At 42.4% G+C, this 19,417-nt stretch overlaps 2 protein-coding genes across 9 annotated transcripts; one reads left to right on the forward strand and one right to left on the reverse strand.

Annotated features, from left to right (window-relative positions):
- Positions 1–161: 161 nt before the first annotated feature.
- On the reverse strand, positions 162–14,361 carry c13h2orf69 (chromosome 13 C2orf69 homolog). Of its 6 annotated transcripts, none has more exons than XM_060937294.1 (3): positions 14,341–14,361; positions 13,834–14,068; positions 162–2,383 (listed from the first exon to the last, which is right to left on the reverse strand). In XM_060937294.1, exons 2-3 carry the CDS (start codon positions 14,029–14,031, stop codon positions 1,667–1,669), a joined length of 915 nt encoding a protein of 304 aa, XP_060793277.1. In that variant the 5' UTR covers positions 14,032–14,068; positions 14,341–14,361; the 3' UTR covers positions 162–1,666. The 6 variants fall into 6 exon arrangements, with proteins under 6 accessions (XP_060793277.1, XP_060793275.1, XP_060793276.1 ...); XM_060937292.1 differs by having other exon boundaries at positions 13,834–14,074; positions 14,341–14,359; XM_060937293.1 differs by lacking the exon at positions 14,341–14,361 and adding an exon at positions 14,177–14,329.
- ftcdnl1 (formiminotransferase cyclodeaminase N-terminal like 1) lies at positions 12,386–19,354 on the forward strand. Of its 3 annotated transcripts, none has more exons than XM_060937286.1 (6): positions 12,386–12,480; positions 14,901–15,037; positions 17,485–17,580; positions 17,790–17,945; positions 18,032–18,220; positions 18,752–19,354. In XM_060937286.1, the coding sequence occupies exons 1-6, from the start codon at positions 12,476–12,478 to the stop codon at positions 19,174–19,176; spliced, it is 1,008 nt and encodes a 335-aa protein (XP_060793269.1). In that variant the 5' UTR covers positions 12,386–12,475; the 3' UTR covers positions 19,177–19,354. The 3 variants fall into 3 exon arrangements, with proteins under 3 accessions (XP_060793269.1, XP_060793271.1, XP_060793270.1); XM_060937288.1 differs by lacking the exon at positions 12,386–12,480 and adding an exon at positions 14,395–14,617 and having other exon boundaries at positions 14,924–15,037; XM_060937287.1 differs by lacking the exon at positions 12,386–12,480 and adding an exon at positions 14,396–14,617.
- The last annotated feature ends 63 nt before the right edge of the window (positions 19,355–19,417 follow it).

Here is a 19,417-nt window from a genome sequence, read left to right on the forward strand (position 1 = left end):
AAACTTCATCACATGAACGTGACCGTTTAGTCCTGGAGTGTTATATCTGGGGTTTTTTCAGGTCTGACCTGGACCTGAGCTGTATTTTCAGTCCCATCTCTCACTCACTTTTAACCTTACAGCAACTACTCGTGGTTTGTAACACAACAGAGGACACCAGGCCTAATGCATTACTTTATTATCAAGTAAACAAAGAAAAGCTTTTTTTTTTTAAATAAAAGCACGGAATGGCAACATGACTGTCACTGCAGCAGAGCAGAAACATTCAGCCTGCACATGAAACATTTCACACTAGTGCACTTCACAAGTAGACATTTCATCTCACTGGAATTGGTGCAGGTTAACCCATGAGCCATTGCTTCATTGACATATAGTCAACGATTTGTAAACATTCATGTTGCACAGCAGCGGATGAACCAGTAGCCTGGGCCAAGCAGATTTTGTGTCTGTTATTTTACTTGTAGCCATTCAGTGGATAAGTCGCTTCAACACTCTGAAAAAGGTGACACTACTACTTGACTTTCACCAAACAAAAAATTTCATTTATATGCACACTGTCCACTTTATTAGGAACACCCATCCACCTGCAGCTTTATGCAGTTCTCTAATCAGGAATCTTAGAATAAACAAGTTCCTATTAAAGTAGCCAGTGAGTTTATTTGAAAAGAAAAATAGTCACATGAAGCAGTTTGCTGCTCCAACTATAACTTGTACCCAATCCTGCCACCTGCTACACTACACACATTGGTTCAGGCATGATCTTAAGTTACAGCATTGTTTACATTCATTTAAAATAAATCTATCAGCATGGTTAAAACGCAGGTGTGTGGAAACAATGAAAATCCAGCACAAAGCTGTGATGCAATTCCTCCTCCCATGAATAACGGTCACTTCGCAGTTAACCATGCTGTGAATATCCAGACTGAAACACTGGCATGTTTGACAAAAGCGCATCAAATATAAATGGACAAATATAACAATGCCGTCTGTATTAGTGTTAAAAGAGGATAACGATCTGTATACATGTACTTAGCGAGCTAGTTATTTTACATTAGCTACCAATTTTTAGCCTAGTCAATTAGATTAGAACATCATCTGTCAGGTGTGGCTCATTTTTATTACAATAACCATAATCCACATGTAAACAAAAAACAAATGCCACCTGACTCAGACATTTTTCCAAAAAGAAGAAAATCTAATATTCAGCTGAATCGCATCATTTGTTTAGTACAGTTTCGCATCCTGGTCTTTTTACTACACTATGTCTGCATAATGTTCATATTTCTCAGTGTACCACACTAAGCATTATTGTAAATAAACATAGTTAAATGACTTGAGACACAGTTTACAATTATGCAATAAGATATTCTCCATGTTACAGCTGAACGTTCACACATTTGGTCAAAATATTTTCCTTTTATTAGTCTTTGCTTGAGAAGTATCCTGTGACAAGCATAAGAAACTGGAACTATGACCTCAAACCAAAGAAGGCGGGGGGGAACGGTCCATGTAAACACTTTAGAAACTCCCTGTTCACACAAAATGGCAAACATTTAGGACTTAATCATGTGCCAAATAAAGAGACTTAAACTGAAAAACATGAAGTGTTAAAGCTTGTAGTCAGAAGCAGCTCAAATCGTGCAACATGAACACATTTCTGTGCCATTCAGAACTCCTCGATGACCCGGAAGTGGTTTGCGATGCATGCTGGCTCATCCTCAAAGTGGAGGTTTTGTGAGATGCGGGCACCAAGTTCTCCCAGCGTCTTCACAAAGCACCGATGCTCGCGTCCCACCCACGCCCTCGTTGGGTCGCATACTTCATAGGGAGTGACATGAGCGTGCACGGCTATTCCACTAGACGCCAACTCGCCCAACGCTTGCTTATCCGTCACCCATGTGTCTCCAGTGCCTGGATGTCCGCCGTCCAGCCAGTACATATCAGAGATGCTGTCCAGAAACTGCCTCAGCTCTGGGTTGGTGCGGACTGACGCCAGCTCATGGACTACCTGATTGAGCACCACACAGCCTTTGCTGAAGGCCACTAAGATGAGAGAGAAGCCTTTAGGGAGGGGAGCAGGCACTGAGGAACCTCCTAGTGGTGGCAAAGGTTCAGCAATGGCTGCTCGCTCCATGGCGTGGCCCAAGAGGGCTCGTAAGTGGAGCACCGCACCATAGTCAGGTGAGTGCTTAGGTGCACCAAAGACATCACATGAAACAAAGTTGGTGTAGCAGCTGAACTTATGCAGATGGAGCCGTGATGGGCGCACCAGCCACACGTGTCGGCCTGGGAAACGGGCTCCCAGCACCAAAGCTACTCGCTCTAGACTAAATGAGAGCCATGGAGACGCATCAGGCTGCACAGCCATCTCTTGATGGAAGTTCTGGAAACATGAAAGAGAGAGAAAAAAGTCCAATCACCATTGTGGTGTTTAAATTGCAAATAATACAATATGGAACAATAATGAACCTGAAAACATTATGAAGGTGTATATTTTTAAAATACCTCAGGCATAATAAACATCATAAACTAAATTCCTGAAGTCCTTGGAAGTATGATGAGAGAATATAAAATATGATGGGGTGTGCTGTGATAGGATGAAGTCAAATTGCATGTGCAATAAAAGTTTTGATGACTGAGGCCAAAAGTCCAATCTGAACTTCAGTGGCACAATATGGACAAAATATTACAAGTTTCTCAGGTCCACCCATCATATACATCACTTCCGCAAGTCATTACTGATTTATTCCCTTTCTGTTAGAATAAGCTCCACTCTTCTGCAAAGGCTTTGTGGAGGTTCCTCACACACTCCAAAAACATTTTAGGCTTTATTAGATGCCCCTGCGAATATGCACGTGAATGTATGTGCACCCATCCAGGATGTATTCCCATCGTATGCCCAATGTTCTGAGGATCGCCTCCAGCTCCACCACAAACCTTAGCAGGATAAAGTGCTCATTAAATTTGAAAAAATAGATAATATAATGTAGCCCTCTTGGGATTTTAGTGCACATAAGATTGAATATCAGTTTCCTGGTCTGCTGTGTGCTTGATTCTGCTCTCGTTTTTTTTTTTTCCAGCACAGATTTACATAAGGGTTTTTCTGCTCATTAATAGGGGTCACTTTCTGATCACAGGAAGCTACTGGCTGCATCTTTTGGTTTGGGTTTGAAATAGCAATGAATCAGATACACCATCATGTCACTGTCACTGCTGTACTGTATCTCCTGTATAGAGCCTGTGTTGGCAACTTTGTTGTTCGAGTTGGCAATTTTTTAAAAACCCTTTTAGTGACTTAATTTCAAAAACAGTTATGGAGACTAGTCTATATCTAATGTTTAAAACCTGACTAAGTTGCTCCTGCACAAATTGATGTTCCCAATGACCAGCCCGGCGCTCACCATCAGCCCCCCCGACAGTCACTGATCACAAGTGTTCCTCTCAACCCATCACTGATCGCCACAAGACAAGTAATGACTGTACAGCGAGCCAGTCATTATCCAGCTTAGTACGGCTACTTCCTAAAGAAAATCAATAATTTGACAGAATATTGATTTAGAAAGGATTTTATTGATTTAAAAATTTTTATTGCATCCGCTAATGATGTGGTCTATAGCAACGGTCTGTTATACTTAACAAGAAATAACAGACCGCTGAATACCGTAACTGACCAATCAGAATCAAGTATTCAAAGGCACCGTATAAGAGAAGACTCTTTATGGTCACTGTAAAAGAATTTACAATGAAATTTCCTTTGGCAGCAGTATCCCAAAGCAGCTCAAAACACAAATACATTCTCACTGGCCACTTTATTAGGGACACCTGTTCCACTGCTTTAATAGAAATATCTAATCAGCCAATCACATGGCAGCATTTAGGCATGTAGACAGGGTCAAGACAATCTGCTGAAGTTCAAACAGAGCATTAGAATGGGGAAGCAAGACGGTTTAAGTGACTCTGAACGTGGCATGGTTGTCCGTGCCAGACGGGTTGGTCGGAGTATTTCAGAAACTGCTGATCTATTGGGATTTTCACACACAACCATCACTAGGGTTTACAGAGAATGGTCTGAAAGAGAGAAATTATCCAGTGAGCAGCAGTTCTCGAAGCGAAAATGCTTTGCTGATGCCAGAAGTCTGAGGAGAATGACCAGACTGGCTCGAGATGATCGAAAGGCAACAGTAACTCAAATAACCACTCATTACAACCAAGGTATAGAAAAGACCATCTCTGAATACACAACGCATCATACCTTGAAGCAGATGGGCTACAGCAGCAGAAGACCACATTGGGCGCCACTCCTGTCAGCTAAGAACAGGAAACTGAGGCTACAATTCACACGGGCTCGCCAAAATTGGACAATAGAAGATTGGAAAAATGTTGCCTGGTCTGATGACTCTCGATTTCTGCTGCGACATTTGGATGGTAGGGTCAGAATCTGGCATAAACAACATGAAAGCATGGATCCATCCTGCCCTATATCAACAGTCCAGGCTGGTGATGGTGGTGCTCATTCATTAACAGGGTATCCCTGTACTTACTATACCCTGTGTATGCACATGGGACATGTGCCATTTTGGGGGTGAGCCTCACTTTGATTTTTATGACAGCAGCTGGATAGGTCTGAGAGAGATGTTGATTTTTGCAACAGCTCTGAAGAAAATCTGCTTGAAATCCCCCGAGTCTTGGGAACCAAGACTTATTATAGGACTTGTTTATATGCTGTCGTGGCTCAGGTGGATAAGGCGCCATACCATAAATCCGGGGACCCGGGTTCGATTCCAGCCCGAGGTCATTTCCCGATCCCTCCCCGTCTCTCTCTCTCTCCTGTCTCTACACTGTCCTATCCAATAAAAGGTGCAAAAAGCCCCAAAAAAAACTTTAAAAAAAAAAAAAAGGTATTTTGTGGTCAGTGTACTACACTGCATTATATGACAGTGCAACTTTCATAAATATTACCATACATCAGTTGTAATTATGTTCTACGCATATACCTGCGACTCTGACGAGATCATTTTCAGTGACTAATAAAATGGTTTTGAAAGTTCCTACTTTTAAAACATATTTGATATGGTAATTTTCTTTAAGAGATTTCATTTACAACATGCCTCTGTCAGCTCAAAATGCATCTCCGGGCATTTAAAAACTGCAGAGGTTCTGGGGGCCTCTGAAGGCCCCCAGGCCCCTGGCCTTACTAGGTTGACGCGCTCCCCCCTCCCATTTCCCTAGATCTGCCCCTGCACTAAAATCTTTGCCTAAACTAAAGTAATTGATTCAGCTTTGACAGATTGCTTTATCTGCTCTTGGATAGATGAACCACAGTCTTTCCTTGTAGGCCTAAGTGACACTGTTTGTCATCTATGTTATTTCGCCTTTAAACGTGCAAGCTACATTTTGCGACGTTGTATATGACATAACATTGCTTGTCACACTGTATTGAGATGTAGCAGTTGACAAAGCGTAGCCTACTGTGGCCAATGGTAGCAGGAGAAAGCTCAGTGCAGCGCCAAACCAGTCAGCTGAAGTTGTTGCTAGATGTAGTGTTACTGTAACAGAAATCCAGCTGAAATTGTAACAGTTCAACAGCATAAGCTAACTTTCAGACAAATTGGCGTGTTATCCCACAGAGTAGCTGGCCATGTAAAGCTGTAGGTTTATGGTAATGTTACCAAAGTGTCAGTAATTTGTATAATTTGTTGTGATGTGTAGTGGACTACACATTTTGATTAAGGCTACTCATTTAGGCTCGGTCATCAATTCAGCTATGGCTACAATTTAAGCTATGGGAGATTGGGAATCATTTGTACCCTCAATAATAATAATAATAATAATAATAATACCACCATACCTTGAAATTGCTTGGACTGAAGTAAATTGTTTATTTTAGAAGGAGAATTATATTAGAAGAATATCTGTAGCACTGTGTAGTATTTTCCTTTATTTACGATATTAGGCCTTCTGGGGAAGTGCAATATACTTCTTATTGTATTCTATTTAAGGATGCGTGTTATGTATTGATAAATAGTGGTGTAGTACAGCACAGTAGTTTTATTTATTTATGGCATTAGGCCTTTTATGGAGGTGCAATACACTATACAGTAGTTTGCTTATTATGATATTAGGCCCTTAGGCAAGTGCAATATACTCCTTCTTACTCCTTACTGTATTCCACTCATTGATGTGTGCATGTTATGCATTATTCTTTTATGATATTAGGCCTTGTAGGGAAGTGCAATATACTCCATTTCATTGTATGTGTTAGATGAATAGTGCTGCAGATGTCTACTAAATGTCTGTTCTGTCATATGCCTGTACTGTACAACAAACTGCCTTTCGGGGACATTAAAGTTTTCTAAGTCCAAGTATTTGAATTGTGTTGTGTGTTTTGGACAGTTTTAAAGACATTGTCCATTACTAATGGCATATATGGTAATTAACTTAATATATTTACTTTCATGGGTCGAAAACATCTATTTCAGCTGGCTGACAATTTAAGAGTTTATAAACCTAAACTATTTACCCATACCAGAGATTTTCACATCGTCTTTAATTAACGTTAACCTAAAGCAGTTGCAGAATCGGCCTACAGTGCGCTGAGTGAGGAAAATCCCACTTTTTATGCAATGCGTGATCAAAATACATGAAAACCAGAAATGTCCCCCCCCCCTCTTTTTCTTACAAAGATGAAAACATTAGATATTTTAATGATATTTTCACCGCCGAACCGAAAACGTCCCCGGTTTTCTTCTCAGAAGTCTGGTCACCTTACCCTTACCTCACACAAAAGGTTGTATACAGTCACATGACTTTTGCTTGCGCGTTTACTTCTGGTGAATGAAGTAGTGGTCAGACAAATCAATATGGCTGCCACTACATAAAGAGCTAGTGAAACTGTCTCCTACTATTTTTGCAGTTTAGAGGCCAATGCACAGTCAAGATACCTTCAGAAAGTTACTCTTTGCGATGGGGTAAATCCTTACATGCTAGTAAAGAAAGATTTTTCCTATGATTTGGAAAATTATCCATCTGTTGAGCTCCCCAACATCTCAATCTACCTGGTGCTGCAGACATCATTCTACACGAACAAACAGATGAAACCCTGGAAGATCATGGAGGCGTACAACTTTTTATATCTGGCTGGGTTAATGATCTGGGGATCAAGACACTACAAGATAAATCCTGTATCCTTTATGCCTGGGTAAGTAGCATTTTTGGGCTTTCTGTATTGTGGTGGTTGCTAGGACACTACAAGTTTTAATATCAGGTGTAAACAAACCATAGCCAGTCAATCCTCAATCCTCCCTGCTCTTCTCTTCCAGGTAAATCATTCAAAAGATCCATAGAAACCCCTTTAAAAGACCTGGGTATTGGTAAAACAGGACAAAGAAGTTAACACGGCTCTCTGTAACTGCATGGCCAGGGAAGCAATTTCGTGCTGTTAACTCGTGAGCTCTGCTTTTGTGTTTACGTGGATTATCTTATCTCATCTCTCTAGTTCAGTGTAGGAGCGCAATCTACATTGTCCTTGTAAAGATTGCTAGGACACCCTGATAAATAAAAGTGAAAACATACATGTTAGTTTACAATATGGCAACCACGATCAAACTGGAAACAAAAGTCTATCTGAGAACTTAAGCATCTCCTGAACTTCAAAACATCACAAAATAATGGAAAATGATGAGAAATGATTTTCAAATCTAAGCGAAATAAATCAGAGGCGTTTACAAAACTTTTACAAAGTGATCACTGCAAACTTGAGCGTTCTTCTACTCTGCTCCCTTCCATCGCAGTGAAAGGTTCAAGAGCCACCTTTCTCATCGTCTTTTGGTAAAATCCTTTGCCCTTTCACCCTTTATCACTTCGTGGGGAAATCGGAAGAAACTTTTATCAGTTTCACGGTTTGTTTGATTCAAGCAGCCCAAAACAACGCAAGCGTAGAGCATTTTAACGATTAGCAAGGCGCTCCAGTGACAGTAACGCTTTGTGAACAGTGAGCTCAGCTGACCACCACTTCATGGTCACTTCATGTGCAGCAGTAAAAGACGTCAGTGATCACACCGAATCCAGTCTTTCGTTTGAAACTCATATCGTTAACATTATCCAGATAGCTTTCTTTCATCTCAGAAATATTGCCAAGATAAGAAATATAAGTGTCATTACATGACATAGAAAAACTAGTGCATGCTTTTGTTACCTCCAAGTTGGATTATTGTAATGCCTTACTGTCTGGATGTTCCAATAAAGTGCACAAACAAGCTAAGAAAAAGAAGCCGCCAAGAAGCCTTTGTCACATGTACACTCGAGCACAGAATTAAGCACACAGCGAAATTTAACCTCTGTATTTAACCCATCTGAAGTAGTGAACACACACACACACACACACACACACACACACACACACAAGTGAGCAATGAGCACGCATGCACACACCCAGAGCAGTGGGCAGCTATGCTACAGCACCCGGGGAGCAGTTGTGGGTTAGGTGCCCTTGCACAAGGGCACTTCAGCCCAACCTCAGACCATGGCTGCCCCATGTTAACCTAACTGCATGTCTTTGGACTGTGGGGGAAACCAGAGCACCTGGAGGAAACCAGAGCACCTGGAGGAAACCCACGCAGACACGGGGAGAACATGCAAACCCCAATCAGAAAGGCCCCCCATCGGCTGCTGGGCTCGAACCCAGAACCTTCTTGCTGTGAGGCAACAGTGCCGCCCAAGCTCCAGTTAGTTCAAAATGCAGCAACAACAGTCCTTACTAGAACCAGAAGATATGACCACATCTTATCCACATTGCACTGGCTCCCAATCAAATTTCATATCGATTATAAAATACTACTATTGATGTTTAAAGCACTGAATGGTCTTGCATCACAGTATTTGAGCGAACTTCTGGTCCTTTCTGACCCACCATGCCTACTTGGAGCAAAAGGTGCAAGCTATCTGTTGGTACCTCATATAGTGAAGGCTACATCAGGGGGCAGAACCTTTTCTTACAAAGCCCCACAGTTATGGAACAGCCTGCCAAGTAGTATTCGGGACTCAGACACAGTCTCAGTGCAAAACGTATCCTGTTCTTACTCTTTAGGTGACATTGGGCATACCTAACAACCTGTGTCCCCCCCGTCTGTCTGTCTGCCTGCCAAGTTACTTGTCCATCCTGACCTCTGCTCCTCAGACCTGCCTGATCCATCCTGATGCCCCATGTCTGGCTGCAGTTTCATCACATTGCTCCTGTGGAGGACGGCCCCATATGGACAGTCAAAAGTTGCACTTAGAAGATGCCTCTGGACGCTTACAGTTTTGCTACGATGGCTGAGGATTACAATCACCATGATATTGTTAAGACTGCAGTTGTTTGGACTCATGAACAGTTGTTAAGACTCATGAACATTGTTAAGACTCATGAACAGTTTTACACTCAAGTTTCCATCAATGAACAGTCGCTAACTTCAACAAAATAGACTTCATGCTAAAACTATCATGACTCTCCAGGTTACACAGCTGTACTTTGTGATGACACAGAACACGGTTATACAAGAAAGTTATTTATAAAATCACGCTATCTGTTATCACCCGGATGAGGATGGGTTCTCTTTTGAGTCTGGAATGTTCTCAGAGCTTCGCGGGTTGTTTTTTGGAGTGCCTCCAAAAGCACAACAAAAAATTTCAGTGCATGCACTGAAATCTGGTGGTGATGTTTTCATCAGCAAACTAAGTGGCAAATACTCACACATGGGTTTGGGAATATTTCCTGAAGCTCAGGGAACATTCATGACCAAAACGCCTCATTTTCATCGATAGCCCATCACAAAGCATTGCGAGCTGTCATGAGACCGCAGCCTAAGCCCGCTTCCTCTTCAGCTCAAAAATATATTTTTAGTAATCAAGTTTCAAGTCAAGTTTATTTTTATAGTGCTTTTAACAATAAACATTGTCACAAAGCAGTTTTACAGAATTTTAATTACTTTAAACATGAGATAATTTTATCCCAAATCTATCCGCAATGAGCAAGTCTGTGGTGACAGTGACAAGGAAACACTCCCTCAGACGACACGAGGAAGAAACCTCGAGAGGAACCAGACTCAAAAGGGAACCTATACTCATTTGGGTGATAAGAGACAACATGATAACATTTTTAACATGAAGTCTGTTTTGTTGACGTTATAACTTCATTGATGGAAACTTGAGCGCAAAACTGTTCAGGACAACTGCAGTCCTAAAGTTAGCAAGTCAACGGTCGTCCTCAGCCATAAAAAAAATTACTGTAATGGCCCTTTTCCACTACCCTTTTTCAGCTCACTTCAGCCCGACACGGCTCGTGTTTCGACTACCTTAGAACAGCATGACTCAGCTCGCTTCACCCCTGCTTAGCACCCAAAACTCGCAAGGTTTTGGAGTGGGGCTGAAGCGAGCCAAACCGAGCCGAGTGAGGCTGGGGGCATGAGCAGACACTCCTCTGTGCACTGATTGGTGAGGAAGAGTGTCCTCACATGCCCACACACGCCCCGCGAGCACGCTGAGATCTGTAAACACCGTAAACCCGGAAGAAGGAGAATTACGAATTACGAGAATTTCTGAAGCCTTATGCGCCTCGCCTCATCTATACGCTCTTGCCAGTATCTGTTGGCGTTGTCGGTGACAACAAGCCACAGAACCAAGACCAGCAACACTAACGACTCCATGTCCTCCATGTTTATTGTTTACTATCCGGGTCGTGAGACTACCGCTTAAAAGATCACTGATGTCACTGTTTGCGCCGCTTAACGACATCACGTGACGTCCACCCACTTTTGCTAACTCCACCCAATGTGTCCACCCACTTCCAGCCAGCACGGTTCAAGTCGAAATGCAACTCCAATAGCCCCACTCAGCTCGACTCAGCCCAACTCAGCCCGGCACGGCTCAGCCCGACTCAGCCGCGTTTGTAGTGGAAAAGCGGCATAAGTGTCCAGAGCATCTTCCAAGTGTGATTTTCAAATGTCCATATGGGGCCGTCCTCCACAGGAGCAATGTGATGAGACTCCAACCAGACACAGGGCATCAGGATGGATCAGGCAGGTCCGAGGAGCAGAAGAGGTCAGCATCTCGATCTCAGGATTGACATGTAACTCAGAGGGACAGACAGAGTTTGGGGGGGGGGGATAAGAGCTCAGTCACCATTTCATTGATGTCCATTTCCTGTATTAACATGTACACAGTCTGTATTGTAAATATTGTTAAGTTTTAAATTATTTTTAACCCATCCGGCCAATAGGCCGATGAGCTTATGCCATCATGTGTTGTCCATTGTCCGTCCGGTGTCGTCCACATTTCACGGAAAACGCTTCTTCTCGCTCTCTCTCACAATCCTTTACTGATTTTTATTCTTTTTGGCAGGAAGTTGGGTCTGTCTGGAGTGCATATAGCTTCTACCCAAATTTGCATAACTGCAATTAATAATGAAGATACGGAATAATTAAGCTCTAATGAGCAGTTTCCACACAAATTGCTTCTTCTCCCTCAATTCTTCACCCATTTTGATTCTTTCTGGCATGAAGGTAGGGATACCTAGGGTGCATATAACGTCGACCCAGATTTGTTTAATTACAATTGTTAATGAAGTTATGGACTAATTAAGCCTTAATGAGCAGTTCAACAAAAATCGCTTCTTCTCGCTTCTGGGGTGGCACGGTGGTGTAGTGGTCATCACTGTCGCCTCACAGCAAGAAGGTTCCGGGTTCGAACTTCGCGGCCAACAGGGGCCTTTCTGTGTGGAGTTTGCATGTTCTCCCCATGTCCGCATGGGTTTCCTCCGGGTGCTCCGGTTTCCCCCACAGTTCAAAGACATGCAGATTGTACAATGGGACCACTGTAATTGGTACAAGCTGTAGTGGTTTCCCAGCCATAATGTATGTACATATGTGACCCCTCACCGAATCCAGGGACGCATGTTGGCCGAAACGAATCCGAGATAATCGCAAAAGAAGCATTTTTTTTTCGAAATTTGTGATTTTTGTTTTTTTCCATCATGTGCAAGTTGAGATCTTGAAAAATGCAATCAGTATTTCAGATAATAGATTGTTTTGTTGGAAAAGCATACATTTTTTGTTGCAAATTGTCTCGTTTTTGTCAGGACTGTAGCCTGCTGGGGGATGTGGGTAAATTACCATATGGGCCATTCACATGATGATTTAAGTCTTTTTTTTTTGCAAATCAGCTGTATGATACGGGCTGAGCGCATGGCTACTTAACTGCATACAGGCATGTAATTTCACTATGGAATGAGGAAGCTAAACAGAGCGCAGAGGAGCAAACACCGCGAAGCAAACAGACACACGGTATTTACATCGGAGATAACCATTTCTAGCAAAAAAACCCCGCAACCTCATTTTCCAGACTGAATGCAATACTTGAATGATCGGATGATACACAGACCGTTTTAGGATTACATTCCATCGGAGGCATTGGTGTGTGCAAGGCACCGTTTCTCTTTCTGATGGGGTAAGTTTATTAATCTAAGGCTGTGTGGTTATTTTTGTATGTAACGGAGAGTGTTGTGGTTTGGTTAAGCCTAGGTCACAACCGGACGTACGATTTTTTGGCCGTGTGATTTTTGGCGTTTCCCAAATCGCTGCGTTTTTTTTTTTTTTTGTTCATGGAGAAAGATGCGCGTTGGCCGCAAGTTTGTCTTGCAACCTGAAAAAAAACGTAAGCGCCTGTAGAGTTTGTTTGGCATGACAAAGAACCTCTGTGGCCGGTCTGCGGCTCGAAAATCAGCGCATCACACGCGCGCTCTCCGTGTGTTTCTTGCGTTTTTTGCGTGTAGACCGGCCGTAGGAGCGCGTACTGTACGGCCGGTTGTGACCGAGGCTTTACATGAAACTAGTGTTGTGTTAGTTGTGTCATCATCGTGGTATCTTTCTTTCTTATGGTGTGAGTAATTTTTCAACCACAAAACGTTAAAGTATACTTTAGGACTTATTTTTGTACTTCATAATTGTTTTGGGCATACTTTGCATGGAAGGAAAATTGACGTGGTGATCTTTGTTTACATGAAAGTAGCATCGTGCTAGCTTGTAGGGGGTAGGGCTTTCCTTAATGTCATGCAAATGAGCACCATTATGTGCCCGCCCTACACCCAGAGTAGCTGAGATGGAAAACTTTGAGGGCGATTTTCTCCCTTTTCTGTTTTAAGAAGTATACACTTTCAAAAGGCCACACATTCTTCAAATATTGTCAGATCTCCACATGGAAGGCATCACTGGAAAGCTTAGAAACTGTCCTTTCTGAATCTGTCAATAACTCAAAATGCCCCCGGGCCGACATGTGTCCCTGGATTCTGTGATCTGCCACATATATAGATCTTGCTATGGCAAAAAGCTAATAAATTAAATTAATTCCTCGCCATTTCTGGCAAATAGGTAAGTATTCCTAGGGTGTCTATAGCTTCTATGTAACATTTATTGCACAAGGTGGCACACTTTAAATCGTTCCTTCTGGGCTAGACAGGGCTGGAGTGAACTATGCCATTACTGACGATCTCGTTTTCTATTCTGATAAAACCGTCTCCACTTTTGATATGCAAATCAATGAACACAGTCCCTAAAGAAGTTTGTGACGTCATTTGGTGAATTCTCTCTCGTTCCTGAGCATGCATGAGCTACTTTCCCCTGAAGTGAGTGAGTTGGGAACATTGGACAGAGCACTGGTCAGTAATTATACACCTATAAAGTGACTTGTATGGTCGGTTTATGTCCTCAGCTGTTCAGTGAGTGAACCAGCATCGAGCTAACTCGCTGTGGAGAAACACGATGAAGACAGGTTTCTGTTTTCCAGCTCAAGGTTCAGACTCACCTGGATGTCTCCGGGGAAAAACACGACGTGTGCATTATTTTCACTGCAGGTCGCCTGCGTGTCTTTGGGCTCAGGCCGCAGGAGTAAGACATCGTTAAGGCGGTGCTGCTCGGAGCCTGGGACCGCGGAGAGCCGCAGCAGGCGGCCGTAGAGAGACGACGCCTGACCCGCACCCGCACTTCCCCAACTGCTGCTCATCACCGCCACACAACACAGCCACCGAGCTGGAAAAGTCCTGCACCTCCAAATCATAAATCATACAAACACAACACGCAGGTTGTACAAAACCACTACAGAAATATAAACAGGCATGACCCCTACAGTGTTACCATAGTTACCGTACTTAATCCGCCATCTTTGACACGGTGCAGGTGTTACACATCATACATATAAATATATTCATAATGACATCACATTCCAATGCTAATACTTTACATTTAAAATTATTACAATTAAAGTTATTTTAAGCAATGTCTAGCTATTATTATTATTTTCAACATTACCAACCAAAAGCTCAAAATAAAATATCCTGCACGGCGTTAATACATCACGCATGCGCGAACGATGACTCAGGATTGGCAGGAAAACACGGAAGTATGGACCCTTTCTGCGGAAGTCAAATAGACTAATCTTTCAGACATGTACTAAACTTCAGTTTAAATATTTTGTCGTACTGTTGTTTTGTAAATCAGCAGTCCTGAAGTGACCTTTCACAGCTGACGCGAGAGTTAAAAGTTGTACTTTGGTCACAGGGCTGGATGTAAATACATACATCTTAGAGCAAGTAAGCGACAGCATTTCCCCTGAGAATATTAATAAGTTTGAGAGCATTCGATGTTTTGTAAAATACAGTACAGTTTAATGTCTTACGCTTTTTTTGCGACAGTGTTTACGACAGTGTGAAGTGATACTTGGAAATAGGAAGCACAGACGTGGTTTAGTTTCTCTTAATAGTGACAGAATGTTGAAATGATAGTTAATTAGGTATCTTAAGTAAAAGGTAGATTAGGATTGGGGTAAAGTTTGTCTACAGCATATAACACTTTTTCATGTGTTTTTTCTAATAGATCACCTTGTTCCTTGTTTGAAGGCATGACCTCTGCCCTGGGGCGCCGCCTGGTTGCTTGTCTTCTGAACATTTCTGAGGCTCGGGAGAGAGATGTGGTGGAGAAGGTGGCACAGGCAGCCATCACCCACCAGAATGGTGAACTTTCACACTGTAGCTCCCAATCCTGGTCCATTCCATGTCAGTGATTTCCCTTGAAAATAATCAGTGACAGGGTGGTATTACTGTTACCACCCAGATGATGTTTTACTCCCCTAATAATGCCTGAAGTGTTTTATTCCTCTTACTCCACAGCAATTTCCAGATAATTCCAATCATCAATTAACAAATAAATTACTTTATACTTCAAACCATGTATAGTTACATCTAATGTTGTGGAATGTCTGTGAGAGAAGGTCTTGTCATCACTTAACAAGGTATAAAGGTGACCAGATTTGTGAGAAGAAAACCAGGGACATTTTCGGTTTGGCAGTGAAAATATCATTAAAACATCTGTTTTGATCTTTGTAATAAAAAAGGGGGACATTTCTTTTTTTCATGTGTTTTGATCATGCATTGCACAAAAAGTGGGATTTTCCTCACTCAGTGCGCCGCAGGCCGATTCTGCAACTGCTTTAGGTTACCATTAATTAAAGACAATGTAAAAATCTCTGGTATGGGTACATAGTTTAGATTTATAGACTCTTAAATTGTAGGCTAGCTGAAATAGATGTTTTAGACCCATGAAAGTAAATATATTAAATTAATTACCATATATGCCACTAGTAATGGACAGTATATTTAAAAATATACAAAACACACAACACAATTTAAATAAACAGTTTACTTCAATCCAAGCAATTTCAAGGTAGGGTAACATCTCATCTCATTATCTCTAGCCGCTTTATCCTGTTCTACAGGGTCGCAGGCAAGCTGGAGCCTATCCCAGCTGACTACGGGCGAAAGGCGGGGTACACCTTGGACAAGTCGCCAGGTCATCACAGGGCTGACACATAGACACAGACAACCATTCACACTCACACCTACGGTCAATTTAGAGTCACCAGTTAACCTAACCTGCATGTCTTTGGACTGTGGGGGGAAACCGGAGCACCCAGAGGAAACCCATGCGGACACGGGGAGAACATGCAAACTCCGCACAGAAAGGCCCTCGCTGGCCACGGGGCTCGAACCCGGACCTTCTTGCTGTGAGGCGACAGTGCTAACCACTACACCACCGTGCCGCCCCTTCTTCTCTCTTATTATTATTATTATTGAGGATACAAATGATTCCTGATCTCCCACAGCCATAGCTGAATTGATGACCGAGCCTAAATGAGTAGCCTTAATCAAAATGTGTAGTCCACTACACATCACAACAAATTATACAAATTACTGACACTTTGGTAACATTACCATAAACCTACAGCTTTACATAGCCAGCTACTCTGTGGGATAACACACCAATTTGTCTGAAAGTTAGCTTATGCTGTTGAACTGTTACAATTTTACCTCAGCTGGATTTCTGTTACAGCAAAGCTACATCTAGCAACAACTTCAGCTGACTGATCGGCGCTGCACTGAGCTTCCCCCTGCTACCATTGGCCACAGTAGGCTATGGTTTGTTAGGTCAACCGTTACATCTCAGTACAGTGTGACAAGCAATGTTATGTTATATACAACATCGCAAAATGTAGCTTACACATTTAAAGGCTAAATAACATAAATGACAATGTCATTTCGGCCTACATGGAAAGACTATGGTTCACCTGTCCAGGACCAGATGAAGCGATCTGTCAAAAGCTGAATGAATGACTTTAGTTTAGACAAAGATTCTAGCACTCTGCTAAAGAGTGGTTCCTCAGCTCCACCAGTCAAAATACTGGAAAGGCCATCGCCAGAGGTATTATAGAACATCTCTGCTATCGGCCTGAGCCCGTCTTAAAGTGATCCACAAAACAATACGCGAGGCATCTGCTGAAATCTGGTAGATGTTTTTTTTTTTTTTTTTTTTCAGGTCTGTTGGTCATGGTTAAAAACGGACATTTCCGGGGACAGGCCACCAAAAATAGGGACATCTGGTCACCCTAAGGTATAAATAGTTGGTCCATCACCAGTCTCTTTTGAGGTTAATAAGATTAAAAACAAAATCACTAAAACGCACGTCCTGTCCTGAAGACTTGGCCATGTCGGAAAACATTACAAAGACACTGACACTGGAGACTCCTTCCAAAAATGTTAAATAAACATCCCCTTAAATAAAACATCACTGTATCAACAATTACACATTTTGAAGTGTATAAAAATAACATATTAGAACAAATGCACAACTGCTGTTAAAGAAAACTAATCAACACTTTCTGACCAATCAGAGTCAAGATTTCAACTGCACCGTGGTATAAATCCTCGTAAGACACTTGTACTGTGTGGTAAAACATTTCAGGATCAACTTTGGGGTGTTTACTGTGACTCCACTTTCTTTCTGGATGCCTCACACCACAATATTGGATTGTGTTGGATTATTTTCCTATAACCGCATGCCTCAAATGTTTTATTCCTTACATATTTCTCCTTTTTATGCTGAATCTCTGTGTGAGTGGTATTAGGAGGAAGACGAAAAGATGCAACTGTCCTCAACATCTTCAGTGATCATGACTACAACCGTTCAGTTCTCACCATTGTCACCAGCATTGAGCTCATCAGTAAAGTCCTCTTCTTGTGTTTTCTATCATTTGGCAGTGCTGTTTGTGAATTCACAATGTCTTAGTACTCTGGATTGTTTTAAAGGCTTCTTTCTCCTTTGACCTATTTCAATGCATTGTGCATTTCACATTATACTTTGGGAAATTGTTTATAAAAATGCAGTATAGAGTGAATGGACTGTGTTTTTTGATGGCTTTGTGTGCTCCAGGGGAGGTGGTTCTCTCAGCATCTGAGCAGGCGTTCTCATTGATCGACATGACGGCGCATGAAGGAATTCACCCTTGCATGGGAGCTGTGGATCTCGTGCCCTTCTACCCTCTAGGAGAGGAGGTGAGCTTGGAGGATTGTGGAAAAGAGGCGCAAGGTAAGGTAATTGCTTGGAGATATTTGCTCCAAGAAATTTTGGAAAAAAAATTTTGTTTGTAACCTCATGCTGTTCTCCCTGCTCAGCTTTAGCCACTGCTCTGACCGAGCGAGTGCCAGGCACCAGTGCATTTTTCTTTGGACTGGCAGATATACCACTGCATCGTGGCCTTGCACACAGGAGGAAAGAGCTGGGCTGGTTCCGGAAAGGTCTCAACATGGCTGCTGTCCAGCCGGATGTTGGACCACCGCCTACGAGACGATATGGACTAACAGGTGAGAACAGAGTGTATCCTGAACACTTGAAAAGAGTTGTCCTGGACAGCAGTGACTCCATAGACTTTGGTGGGTCAGGATGAAATTAATAACAGCATAAACATTAAATACTCCTGAAGACCTGATTAAACGTGATCAGCATGTTATGCATTTTACCAAGCAGTGGATTGTTTCTGAAAACATTCATCAGACTCTTGATCATGAAATAATCAACAATCCGAACAATTTTTTCCCCCTAACATGACACTTCATGATCACTGAATCATCATTTATAAAATCATATATGACACAGACTAAGGTGAAATGAAACTGTTAAAAATGGTGTTTGTAAATCTGCAACAGAACATCAATCCTCACTCATAATTACACTCCCACCTGCAATCAAGAGTATCCAAACAGCATGGAGGAATTTGGATGGCAATTCCCATGAGTAATGTACATACAGTATTTAGTTCTCTTTTTTAAATGAGCAAACAGAACATGAAAGTCGAAGCCTTATGTGAGAAACAGAACTTTATTTTCTCCCTGAAGGCATCGGCGCAAGCCCTTATGTAATGAACTGCAACGTGACCATCGATACCCAGGATGTATCGATAGGCCGGAGCGTGGCCGCAGCCATCCGAGAGTCCAGTCCAGGTGGAATCCCAGGGGTGCAGGTTATGGCTCTTCCTCACGAAGGTACTGTGGAAATTGCCTGCAACGTAGAAAGTGTACCAGCTTCAGCTGCTGGAAGGGAATCCTGGCCAGCATTCAGGGTTGGTGGTCAAGAATTCTGCCATGCTCCAGCCTCTCTGATCACCACTCGGGTAACAGAACTGGCTGGATGCCAGGGTGTGATGACACGAGGAACAGCACTGGTTGGGTTCACACCGCTCGAGTGTAAGAGACTGGCTGAGAAAGCGCTGTCTCAGGCAGTTGGAGAGTTTTGGAAAAAGCTACACGAAATACGCATGTAGACCTGGAGCTTTGACTCCAGCTAAGCAGTGAACCCAGGCCTTGGAAAATAAACAGCACCATCATGTATAGAGCTGTACATGTGACTGGGCTGATCATTTATCATCTTTAGGGTGACCTGGTATTACTGTAAAGATAATTCTCTTACTGCATTCAAATAAAACCCATCCAGACTCCTCACACTATCACTGAATGAACTGCACACACACTCAGGTTTATATAGTTAATTGCAAAAGTTTGCAT

This window comes from Neoarius graeffei, chromosome 13 (genome assembly GCF_027579695.1).
Source record: "Neoarius graeffei isolate fNeoGra1 chromosome 13, fNeoGra1.pri, whole genome shotgun sequence".
In the NCBI taxonomy this organism is placed as follows: domain Eukaryota; kingdom Metazoa; phylum Chordata; class Actinopteri; order Siluriformes; family Ariidae; genus Neoarius; species Neoarius graeffei.

What these genes read in the sequence shown, in the direction of transcription:
- ftcdnl1 (XM_060937286.1), top strand. An exon ending in AGCCATCACCCACCAGAATG is followed by an intron (nt 15,038 to 17,484) that starts GTGAACTTTCAC and finishes GAGTGGTATTAG; the next exon opens with GAGGAAGACGAAAAGATGCA. An exon ending in CACCAGCATTGAGCTCATCA is followed by an intron (nt 17,581 to 17,789) that starts GTAAAGTCCTCT and finishes TGTGTGCTCCAG; the next exon opens with GGGAGGTGGTTCTCTCAGCA.
- c13h2orf69 (XM_060937289.1), bottom strand. Translation starts at nt 14,085, where the DNA reads ATGATTTGGAGGTGCAGGACTTTTCCAGCTCGGTGGCTGTGTTGTGTG. An exon ending in TTTTCCCCGGAGACATCCAG is followed by an intron (nt 2,384 to 13,833) that starts GTGAGTCTGAAC and finishes TCATGTTTCCAG; the next exon opens with AACTTCCATCAAGAGATGGC.